Source organism: Emydura macquarii, unplaced genomic scaffold (assembly GCF_026122565.2).
Source record: "Emydura macquarii macquarii isolate MOO-44397 ecotype Brisbane River unplaced genomic scaffold, CSIRO-AGI_Emac_v2 contig_2676, whole genome shotgun sequence".
Lineage (NCBI taxonomy): Eukaryota > Metazoa > Chordata > Testudines > Chelidae > Emydura > Emydura macquarii.
The window spans coordinates 37,744,327-37,756,872 of record NW_027132813.1 but is presented as its reverse complement, the minus strand read 5'-3'; the positions used below and the strand labels follow the sequence as shown (position 1 = coordinate 37,756,872).

Here is a 12,546-nt window from a genome sequence, read left to right as displayed (position 1 = left end):
GGGGCTTTTTCTTATACAGGCGCCTATTAACACCTCCCCACCCCGTCCCATCCCGATTTTTCATACTCGCTATCCGGTTACCCTAGGGAAGAGCGAGCATCTTCCAGGGCTGGGGAGGAGGGGAAGGGCACAGAACATGCCCCTCCAAAAGGGGTCAAATTTCAATTTCAATGCACGCCCCTGAGCTGATGGTACAAAGCACCTTGAAGGATTGGGACATTTACTGTGGGAAAAACATTCGCTGTGAGCACTTGTCCCACACAGAAGTTACATTTTGACCAAACAAAAATTAACTAGCTTACTAAACCAATAAAAACATAAACATGCAAGATGAATTATAATATTTTCTTATGTTAACTGCCATGATGGCCAACACTCCTTACATCACTCAGCTGCTTTGCATGGGCTGGGGTGATTGTACTGGTTATCTGTTTATTCCCTGCCTTTAAAGCTGCATCTCTTCTTGCTTGCTCAAGAAGAACTCTTGCTCGTTCTTTAAGTTCTTCTTGTCTTGACAACATTCGTTGCTTAAAAATAAAGAAGTAGAATTAATGGCAAAGAAACCCCACCATTTTCAACACTTATAGAGTAGTTAATAGCCAGGAGTCTGTCTAAAGAATAAAAGTCAGGATTCAGATGATTACAGCTTCATGAGGTAACAAAATTCTACAGCAATAGAGAATAAAGATGATAAAAACGTAAAATTAAAAAATAACCTCAGAGGCCTTTATGATGTAAGCAGAGTTTCACTGATTTTCTATCAACATTTAATACCTTAAAACCAGAGCTGTCAGGAAAAAAAAAATGAACTGGCTAGATGGAAACTATGTTACATTTACCATGTATTTACCTATTTTAAATATGTAGTAAATGTAATTCTTCTGACAATTAGTATAATTCCACTTCCGTCCCAGATAGGGGCCCACACGCAAGCTGCAAAAACAGTGATAATATATGCCTGTATTCTAGCTAAGACTTGTCAGAAGAAAGTCTCTCCTTCCCATTCAGACAACTGATTACCTCTCAGAGTAGAAATAATAATAAGGAGCTCTGTGGAGGCACAATGAATTGACTGGAACAGTTATAAGAGCATATGTGCAAAACCCTGCCTCTTTGACTACGTCCAGTTATGTAACTCCTGAAATGAACACCCTGGGGACATGAACCTTCATGCGCTTTTAGGCCCTGGAAAGAAGGCCTATCTATGAACTAGAGCTGGGGCCATCATGCTTTGGAGGCGTGTTCCTGCAACAGCCAGGTTTATGTGCTGTTTTTCTGGAAAAGGGAGTTAGCTGGCTCTGGCTGGTATAGCTGAGGTTTTAAGTCTGATTAACTGGTACAAATACACAAAAGGATTAACTACCCTAGAAAGCCCCCTAAAGCCATCCCTTCATCCTTCTTAGCTTATTTCTTCCTTGCACTGAAAATGTCAGTACAGAAGACACACAGCTTCTACCTGTCGTACTATTTTCTGTGGGCCAGATCACTCCTTCCCATTAAGAAACCAATTCACAAGGGAAGAGATGCCAGAAAATTTAACAAGGTTCCACTGCATATGGGGGATGTGTTTGGGGCTCCTGCAGAGTTTGCAGTAGAGTTGCAGCTGTGCCACTTCTCCCTTCTGTACAAGCAGGGAGAGATCTGTGCCTGGGTCCCAGAAGATAATCCTAGTCTATAAGAACTGCTATTCATTTAATTTCTAAAAGAGAGTGAGCATGTAAAACAGCACAATGCAATATTCTGTGTCCTGTCTGTCTGTCTAGCCAGGCTCTTTTATGGCCACATCACTGTTCAATATAAGTACCAAATTTCTTAAAAGTATTCAGGTGGCACTTGCTTGTGAAAGGAAAAAGCAGGGGTCCTGAAAATGTAAAACATTACTCCATCTGAACCAATGCACAATACTGCAGACTGGCCACACTCTTGTTTTCATAGCTAATGGGGAAACTAATCAAAAGAAAGCTAAAAACAAAAAAAACTGTCCTCAGGAAAGAAATCATGGGCCTGATCTGGATCTCTTGTACATGAGGTTGATAACATTTTTTAAATATTTGTGTGACTGATTTAATTTAGTAGAGTGAAGGGGGAGATATAACAATGCTGAGCATTTATGTAACGCTTTTCATCTTCAAAATACTGTACACATATCAGCCAATGAATCCGCACCAGCATCCCTGGGAGGTATGTATGTATTATCCCCATATCACAGATGGGAAAACAGGCAGTGGTTAAATGACTTGCTCAAGGTTGCACACAGCATCAGCAGTACAACCAGGATTAGAACTCAGAAATTCCTCGCTAAATTATATGTTCAGTTCACTAGGCCATGCTACCTATCAGATAAGATTTAAAATATGCCTTGTATAGTTTAGACACTATACACAGTTGTATATGAATCAATGAATTAATAACACTTTTTCCCTTTAGTATTTCAGCATGCACTGTTCACAAAAAAGCTTGGGGGTTCCACAATCAATAGCAAAAACCTTGAAGCTAGACTCCTTCAACTGGCTGAGAATACAATTTTATTTACTTTAATTGGAAAGGGAGAAAAGATTAACAATAAAATAATTCCTATAAAGAGTTATGGATTTTTTTCATACAATAGCTCTTTTCAACATCACATGCTCTTTCCAAGTATTCAGCTACTGAGGAATATCTGGTTTGTCAGACAATAAACAAAAAAATACTCCACCTAGCCTGTCAAAGACACAATGAATGACAAAGGTGATGCATAGAAATTAACCTGAACAACAACCCCAATTTGTTTCAACTACACATTGTTTGTTTATGTATACATAATGTTCAAATTTCTTACCTGTGCGGTTTTTGCAGTTTGATCTGCATGATTTACAACCGTTCTGGTATCGGTGTCATAGTCAGATTCTATTTGCTTCAGTGAAGCCTGTTTTTTCTTTGTAAGATCTGCATCCTTGTTATAAGAGTATCCAAGTTTAGAAGTGGGAGATAAACTTGGTTTTGTGACAGGAGAGCCAGGATCTGATCTCCTGCTCTCTGTGGATCCTGTATATCGCAGCTTTTCTTGCACTGAGAAACTAATGGTACTGTCTGAACTCTGGAGTCTTTTCTTGTCAGTGTCTTCACAAACAATTGTTGGAGATGCATCCTTTTTTTGATCACTGACATGTGGCAAGTCACTCAAGTCCAAAGTGTCAACTTTCAGCAGTTTCTTCCTTCCCAGCAAAGGCTGTGCTTGTGTTGTATCTGCACTGCTGTATTTCCTGGCCTCTTCAGATCCAGAAGCACCTCCAGAGCTCTGCTGAGATTTTTGTGGATCAGTGTCACTTCTAGTCCTGCGAGAAGAAGGTGAAGCTGTGCTTGGGCTTAAATGGTCATTGGGTGTCTGATGCTCACTTTCTGATTCTCCAACACCACTGTCATTTACAAACACAGAGTCATCCTGAGAAACAAAGTCTGCCAAACCACCGTCAGGCTGGTGCAGTGCAGGTTCTCGGTTCAGATCATTAAGCTCTGCATAGAACTTTTCTTGATCAACAGAACTGTTTGTGTCCGTTTCATAGTTACCTACTTTATACGTGCTTTTACTACTGTTCTCCTCTATCTGAACCACATTTAGTTCTTGGCCACTGAAATGTGCCCTTATTTGATAGAGATAGGTCATAACAGTCAGTTTGTCAGGAATTGCTAACAAAACCATGTCAGAAGGTTCCAGTAATCGGGATATTCCTATACTAGCAAACCCATCATATGCCTTAAAAATAAACAAAACAAGGATTACAATACAGTAATTTCATTACATATCATGACAACTCAAAAACTGCAGCTGAAAGCTTCATTTGAAAAAACAAACAGTTAAAATATCAGATATTGCAGGAAAATCTATAATTCATCACTGTGATACTGTTGTTTTACTCTATGGGCTTCCATGGAGTAAAACAGTTGTGAATTAGCCTTTTTGTGTTTGTCACTTCATAAGGCAAGTTTTCATATATTGTCCGTAAGTCTGTTTATTGCACAACCTGTTAATTTTATTGACAAATTCTACACAGCAGAATCTCCACAGGAACCTAAATCAAGAGAATAAAAATATGGCATCGCTTTTTAATATCTTTAATATATTGTCATGCCATAGTAAAAACAACTGACATTACTCAGGATATAACAGATACATTTACAAACAAATGGATGTGTGTGAAAGTGGAATCTAGAAAAAATTCTTCAGTTTTCATTAACAAAATCTATTGGCATCTTAAATGGTTCTCAGTCAAGAAGCAGGAAACAAGCAAATTAAAAAAATTGTAAGAGTTGGAACAAAAAAGCTAAGGATGGGTTTTTAAGATAAGGAACAAAGATATAAAGAAACACTACACTAATCCATCTTGGGCTTTATCATTGGTGATCAACCTTCTCCCTTCTACTGGTCATGTAATTGCAGTGATTTGTGTTGATGAAAAAGTACAACCAGATAACCAAAAAGAACTACACCCTAGATTACCTGATACAAGGTACAAATCATATTGTTGAAGCACAGAAATGTATTTCTAAAACATCTACTTGACACTAAACTTATACAGAGAGAGTAGTGAATTTATTTCTCACTTGATTTCTGTTTGAAAGAACTACAAAGCTTTAATACTGCAACTTAGGTGAAACCACATTGTATTATTTCTGCTAGCCCTTTAAATGACTATGGTTGGTGCATCAGGTTTTTCTAGTTTTGAAGAATTAAAGCTGTTTCTCAATTTACAATTAATTATTACTCTACTGGACTAACCCTGGAAGACAATATTGTGTTTCAAGGAAGCCTTTAAAAAGGCATCCTGTTGGTTATTTTAGATTCACATGAGTTAAAGCATTAAAAATCCCCATTAAGTTTGCATCTCTCTCTTCCCCCCCTTAAATAAAAAGGATACATTTTCTAGAGAGTTCTAAAGTTCTAAAAATCATAATTTAAGTATTATGAATAACAGGAGCATGTTAAAAGCTGATTTTAAAAACCACAGATTTTTCACACGATGATATGTTGAAAATTTATCTGCTGTTCCTAATGCTTTTTAGCTCACTGTATCCAAGATGGTTTGAGCTAGATCCTAGACATTCCAAATTTGATTCTGTTGTTCTTGCTGAGGAGAAGTGCCTTTTAGGAAGATTAATTGGGGGTGAGGGATTGATGGTGATTATAAAAAGAGAGTTGTGTTTAGATGTAGAAAGAGCAATGTTTAAAATATAAATATTAATATTTAAAAATAAAAAATAAACTTTTTCTGACTCCAGATTGATCCAAGAACCCAAAAAAAAGGATATGGCAGGGGAATGGAGGGAGATACTGATCTGGGATGGGGGGAAAAGAAGAGGGTGGCTGGGAAGGAACATGGATTGGGTGTAGGGGATGGCAGAGCACATGGAGGGTTGGCATGGAGCCATGGTACTTAGTCTTGGAAGAGAAGGAGGAGAGAGAGCATGGAAAGGGGAAGACCTCAGGAGTACAGAGGAGCAGGAATACAGAGGGAATATGGAATAGGAATATGGGTGGATGGGTGGTTTAAACTGAGTAGGGTTACAGAAAATGAAGGGTTATATGGCAGTAGGCGGCTGGGCTGGCTACAGTAATATAACAAGCTGGCTGTGTTCTCCTGTGAACCAACCTTATTAGCAGGGGTTGTTGTTCCTTCGACAGATGTTAAGTGAATCATGCTGACTCACTGGGGTAGGTGAACAATTACCCCACCATTGCATACAGTGGAAGTAGCTCTCTGGAGAGTAAGAGATCTTAAGGGGTGGACTGACAGAAGATGGGCTGAAAAGTCCTGAGTTGGGAACCATATTTGCAGCCAAGCTCAAGGAATAGACTTGAGCTGAACTTTATGTTCTAGTGTTAATTTCAATGTTAACAAAACTAAACTCCAGAAAGTGGGTGAGTTTTGACTCTACAAAATATATGTGTGGATGGCGTTTTAGAGCAGGCTGGGAAAGGTTCACACTTAATAATATTAAAGCAGAAAAATTGAACTTTGAATGGTGGATTTAAAAAAAAATTCTTGATGTATCTAGGATTACTATTCAATGTCTGTTAAGTTTTGCTCTTTTTAGTGATGTTTCTGATTATTGTAATTTGCTAGCGGTTCACACTCCCTTTTTCTCTCATTTTGGACAATGTGTACTTTTGCTCATTTGTTTTTCAATAATTATTTACAAAAGATTCATGTCTCAATAACTAATTTCAAATCACACAGTTTGCATAAGCAACCACATTTACAACCAAAAGCATTGTATTCTCTAAAGGCCAAAATTATCGGACATTATGTTACATAATGTTGAAAACAACTAATGGATTATATGAATATAATGCTACAATTTATACTAGAAAAGGTAGATTTCTAAGAGATCAGATGCCCAGTGGAATGTAGTTACTACAATTAAACATCATGTTGCCTTTTAAAAATGGAAAAACATTAGGGGGAAAAATCAGAGAGGAAAAACAGCTGAATATAAATATGTAGGTCGTCATGTAGACTTTCAATTGCTGGTAGTTCTAGAAATAACAATTGCATGTTATGGATGTATTCACATGCCAATATATTTTTTAAATTTGTTTTTCTTCTTTTTCAGAAAATCCAGCAGGGTCTTGACTTTCAAGCAGATACACTATAATTTTTATGACTGTAATCTATTACATGCTATTCAAATTATATAACGATATTCATCTAAGCAAGTAGGCATAGATAAATTTTGTTAAATATACACATAACTAAGGCCTGAATCCTGTGAACACTTATGAATGTGCTTCACTTCACATATGCAAGTAATCCTAATTGAAGTCAATCGGACATCTTATCTGCTTAAAGTTAAGCATGTGCGTAAGTATTTGTAGGATCAGGGACAAAATATATACTTGTGCAAATATATGAATTTGAGTTCTTGGCATAAAAAATGTGGCTCTCAACATGAAGGCAGGGAGGCATTATCCATTTTTATCTGAGTTTTCCATATAATTTTGGGGATTTTCTTTGATATTTTAAGCTGTTGTTTTCCTTACAAGATTACTTATTTTGATAAGACTGTAATAATTTGAGTATAAATTATTTTGAGACACGTAACATTAGTTTATCAATATAACTTATTAAATAAAAGTTTACTATTTTCAGTCAAAATATAGTGTCTATGTATCTTTACACTGCATTTCTTTATTAACTGTCCATTGCTTTCACTTATAGTTATTTCTCTTCATCATATAACCTTTTTATATTAATTATACTTAAAGCAAGAGATACATTAATGCTCAAAAAATTGGAAATTAGTAAACAAAACACTTTGTTAGGAAATAAAGTTGAAAGTGTTTCTCAATCTAACACCAGAAAATACATTACAATCTCCACAAAATAAATTCTTCATCCTAATAAAACTCTCTCAAAAATATGAAAATCTGGAAACTAACAGTTAAGGGTTGCAACCACTTCACTCATGCCATACATTCTCGCTTTACCCCATGGAAGTTGCAGCCACACCTAGCTTAGTCCTCTTCCCTATCATCTGTAAAGTGAAGAATATGTTATAGGAAATGGTAAAATGTCATTTCCTTATCAAGGGTTATATTTCCAATAACCTGTAACTTTAACACATAGTTTGCATTTACTTATTATAAACCAAAACAAGATAGTACAAATGTTAATTGGTCAACATTATAGGTATATGTCTACAAATACTAAGGTAAATGTAAAACACCATGGGCTAGATGGAACTATACCTTTCTATGCTAGCTGAGAAACTATTCCCATATACTTAACCTATTTTATAATCCCAAATATAACCGTATTTTCTCTTTTAGTCATAAAAACATCTTAATACTCAGTCAACATAGTGCATTAACAGAAATCTCATGAAGCTCTGAAATATATTAATGCACTCTGGACTAAATAATTTATTTTTTGCAGGTAGAAAAATTATTCTACAGAAATTATAATATATGTTCTGCACATTAGCCAACATTTGATACACTTGCAACCGTAACTATTTCCTAATTAAGTTTTTTATTTATTGATATATCCTGACAAGTTGATTGATGGACATCAATTGCAATCCATCAACACAAGCACCACAGGCCATATTCTAAGCATTTCCCAATTATGTAACATACTGACATATTGGTCAAGATCAGATGTCACAGGTAAATACCTTTTTTACTTAGCACTGCTTGCTGATTAGGAAAATAATTAGCTTGGTTTATAGAGAAACTCTGATGCTGTGCTTTTTGTAACACTACATTTCAATATGTAATTATAAACTGCAATTACTCTGAAATAGTTATTGCTTCAGAAAAAAAAACTAATCCATAAACAAGGTCAAACACTTCTAAAAGGAATATTCCTATAAGTTAACCTTTACATCTATAGTCAGTAACCTTTTACCTCTTTTCCTGACAATTTAAAGGATGGGAAGGGGAAAAAAAGAGATGCTTCAGACAAAAAAAAATGTCTTATTAATTCATAGATGTTATTTTAATTGGTTAGGAGGAGTCATTGTCAAATGTGTTACACATCTGCATGGAATTTATAAACGGCCATTGTTCTCAGAGCTGCATTCATTCCAATGAAGGGCACATAGGGTTATCAGGCAGAACTGTGTGAGATCAGGAAATAAATCTGCAGGAAGCAACTGAGAGACTCAATGTAGCTGTCAGGCAAAGGGTTGCAAAGTGATGAAAGAAAAAATTGCACAACAACAACAACAATTACTTCTTTAGTAATGGGAATTATATATTATTAGGGAGATGGGCTAAAAGGTTTTCATTATAGCTCACCATTTGCCATCACAGTTTTATAAATAAAATGACATAATGAATTTCACATTAATAGAGCATTTTAAAAATTGATCATCTATTCAATCTATGTTTTATAATCCTGCTTAATTAGCCCTTACAATCATGGGATCTTGAAATTTAAAAACACATGGTCATAGAAAGCTCTGTGATGTCACAGATAATCCTTTTAGGTCAGCACAAGACCCCACATATTATTATGAAAAAGATGTCAAAGCATGCACTGCCACTGTCCAAAATCACAGGAGTAGATGGCCACCACAACACTGTAAACAATAGGAGTAGATGGCAACAGATCAGAAATTCCTCATCATTTATTACACTGTAACATTATTCTAATGATTACTTGCTTTTTGGGCAATGCTTTAGCGTTCAGAAGGCATAAAAATATGACTTCCATTTACAATTTTAACAAAGAACTTCTACCAGAATGTAAACATATACACAGTCCAACATTTTTCACATACATTTCCAGTGCAAAAAAGTCATGCACTATAGTTTAGTAAAAAATTTATTTTATTTTGCTATACATTTTTCAAATGTCTTACAGTGAATATTTTTTAAAAAGGAGTTTAAAAAATAAAATCATAGTATCCAAAAGACAAAGTACTAATAAAGCAATTTTGAACTGATTTTCAGTTATAATATTATTACAAATGGAAAATGAGCATTTTAAAATGTATTGCTCTAAGGCCAAGTTCTATGCATTTTATGAAAATTAAAGTTTGTAACTACAGTCTAAGACACTAGCAACAAGCAGCAATAAAATATTTTCTTATAACTCCTAAATTGAGTTATGCTTAGAACTCATCTCAGATCACTGAACTTGTTTCAGAACATCCCTTTATAACCTTTACATCAAAAGGGTATTAGATTACCTAATTTAAAAGTGGATTAAAATCCTTGGCCCAGTATACTACCACATAATGTTTAATTAATTATTTACCCTTTTTTTAAAAAACGCCATATTTGAGAATAAATATGATGTGTAATGTAAAAAATACAGCAGATGTTATCACTTTGTTTAATTGACAATGCTGGATAAAAGTGTTGGGAACTTTTATTTTTAAAAATATAAAAACAGCAGTGATTATAACCAACTCAATGAGCTCTTTTAAGTAATGGACAAGACTGGAAGCAAGATAATTATAGAACAATAATATTTTGTATTTTTTTAATTAAATGATTGATTAGAAAAATAATAGAAATGATCACAAACACTATCCCTCCTCTCTCTCTCTCCAGTTAATGTAGGCCATACAAATATTAAACTCTAATGCCAGCCTGGCACTTGTTGTGAATGTTAAAGACTATGACAAACTAGAGTCAATAATGCATCCGATTTGAACCACAGGAGGTTGAATACCTTCTGTGAGCTGCAGTTATGACCTTACAAAACAACCTCTCTTTCCCAAAATTAATAAAAACCTGCAGTGACGGCAAAATTGAAGCTATGTGGTTTTTTTTCCTGGCAGTTCTTACCTTTTTGTTGTTCTCTTTAATATCTTGAGGATTCAGGGACTTGTAGTCACTGAGGGGGAAAATGGCACAGTGGGTATGTACAGTATTTGATAAAAGCAGCAGTTTTAAAACAAACTGAATCTAAAAATTTGACACACAATAATATCCTACAGTAACTAGCAATTTCACAGCAATTCAATCAACAAAACTAATAGTGTGGAAAATTAAATAAATAAATAAATAAATAAATAAACCCCAGCGATTACATGTTTCATTGCCTGAAGCCTTCCATCTAAAAGAGAAGTTAAGGCAGGGACTAGAGGCCAGTCTTGACAACCAAATTTACCATGAGGTAATCCGTCGTTGTCAATGTACAAAGAGCTACAGGCTTATTTGTCTCATCTCATTTCAACACTAACACCATTTTCATAATCATCTTGAAGTCAGTTTTTTATATAAGATTAAGAAGAAAAACATAGCATATGAAGGAGAGAAAGGATTGTTTTTTGAGGGGAGAACAAGGGAGGTTAAAAAATCTGGCCATTTGTAAATTACTTTTCCAACAAAGAATGGTGTCCTTTAGACGAAAATGATGAAATAGACAACCATTTCAAGATCTAAAAGTGAACAGTCGTTTTACTCTTCTGTAATTTAATTGTAGCACATATTTAAACTTTAATTGTGATGGTATACAAGTTATGACTTACATTAAATCTGGCCTAAAGTGGTGTAATATTGCACAGAAAGATAAACCATTTCTCCATGATGTAGTAAAATTGGTGATTTTCACTCCCCTATAGTTTTTTGTAACTTCTTTGCACCATACAAGCAGTGACTGACTAGCATTTGGCTTTCTCCCCAAAACAGGACTTGGTACTGGGCTCGGCTGCAAAAAAAGAAAAGAGAAAAACATAAAAGAATGTAATGGAAGATGAGAATTAACATTAATTGACCTAACTAGATGATCTGCATCCTTTGATGTCAGTTTAGGTCCTCCAAAGCTGTCAGTTTACAATGACTGTAACTTGCAAAAGACACAAATCGTAAGTTATTATTTTCAGTCTTAGCCCTTGGCACTTGCCTCTAAAGGAGGTAGATATACAAGATTCTAAACTTATATATGAAATCAGGCCAAGAACTGTACCAATGGAAACACCAGGTTCAAGTGCTTAAATACTTAAGGCATACTATTGCACAGTCTGTGTTACGTTACACACCCTTAAAAAGATTTTTCAAAATGCAGTCATGTAAAAGCATCCCCACAAGCCCTTTCACTTTTAATGAAGACAACATTCTGACTGGATCAAAAGCAAGGCATATCAGGGTCAAAGTTTACCACAAGTTGTGATCTACCATTGCAGTACAAAGATCAAAGTCACTGTGTGTGACATACACTTAATACATTAATCTTGTATACATTCAAGTGTAAAGTTTGCAGCTGTACTTCTCCTGTTAAAATATTTTGTTATATTAAATGTAATGATAGCAAGATATTTTAGTATCACTTATGAAAGTTGACAGCAAAATGACTTTATTATAGCAATTTTCATTTGTTCTCCTATATCCCTCTATTTATTTGAAAAAAAAAAGACTCAGAACATAAAACTGAAGCTGGATTAGCTGTGATTTAAGACAAATAATATTAGCTAATAATGTTTCTTTTCTAGAGGTTTTACCAATACCTTTTGTTAGCACAATAAAATAATTACAGGGAAACAACAGCTGGGATGCAATAGAGAATTTTATTTCAAGTATTTAGCATTTATCAAAATGTCCTTAAATTTCTTGAATTTAAAAAAATAGTTACTAATTCTAGTTGATGTTTTCAAGAAAATACATTTCCTCATCAAAAAGATTTCTCAGTTTAAAATATTCTTGCATATAATGAAATGGGTTGACTTCACTTGACAGGCATACATCTAAAACTCTAGGAGACTCCTGAGAAAAACAATTGAGCAAATTATTTTTTGAAAATATAGCGTAATTAAAAATTTATATATATAACACACATGCCACTTGCTCAGCTTAAGGCTCCAAATTAAAGTAAAAAGGGAGCACGTAATTCACTATATCACAGCCACTTAAGTTTAACAAGTAAATCCTCTGTCCATGCTGCCTGTTTGTGAAAGACCAATGATGCCCCCACTTGACTAAAGCATGTCAGTGCTAAACAATTCAAACTGTCAACCTCACGCAATTTGATATATGCTTTTACTAATTGTGAGGAAGGCAACTTACAGTACCTGTAACAGAAATTCTATTAAGGTAATTTATCATTTTTTATTACC

The 12,546-nt window shown here is 34.8% G+C and overlaps 1 protein-coding gene across 13 annotated transcripts in view; it reads right to left on the bottom strand.

Moving 5' to 3' along the window:
• The window catches only part of EHBP1 (EH domain binding protein 1), a 313,842-nt gene that overhangs the window by 88,681 nt on the left and 212,615 nt on the right, over window positions 1-12,546 (bottom strand). For all 13 annotated transcript variants that reach the window (XM_067565220.1, XM_067565223.1, XM_067565221.1 and 10 more), the window contains 4 exons: window positions 10,966-11,144; window positions 10,280-10,328; window positions 2,819-3,733; window positions 384-527 (listed from right to left, as the gene is read on the bottom strand). In XM_067565220.1, coding sequence (XP_067421321.1) covers window positions 384-527; window positions 2,819-3,733; window positions 10,280-10,328; window positions 10,966-11,144 — 1,287 coding nt within the window. The remainder of the gene's footprint in view (window positions 1-383; window positions 528-2,818; window positions 3,734-10,279; window positions 10,329-10,965; window positions 11,145-12,546) is intronic.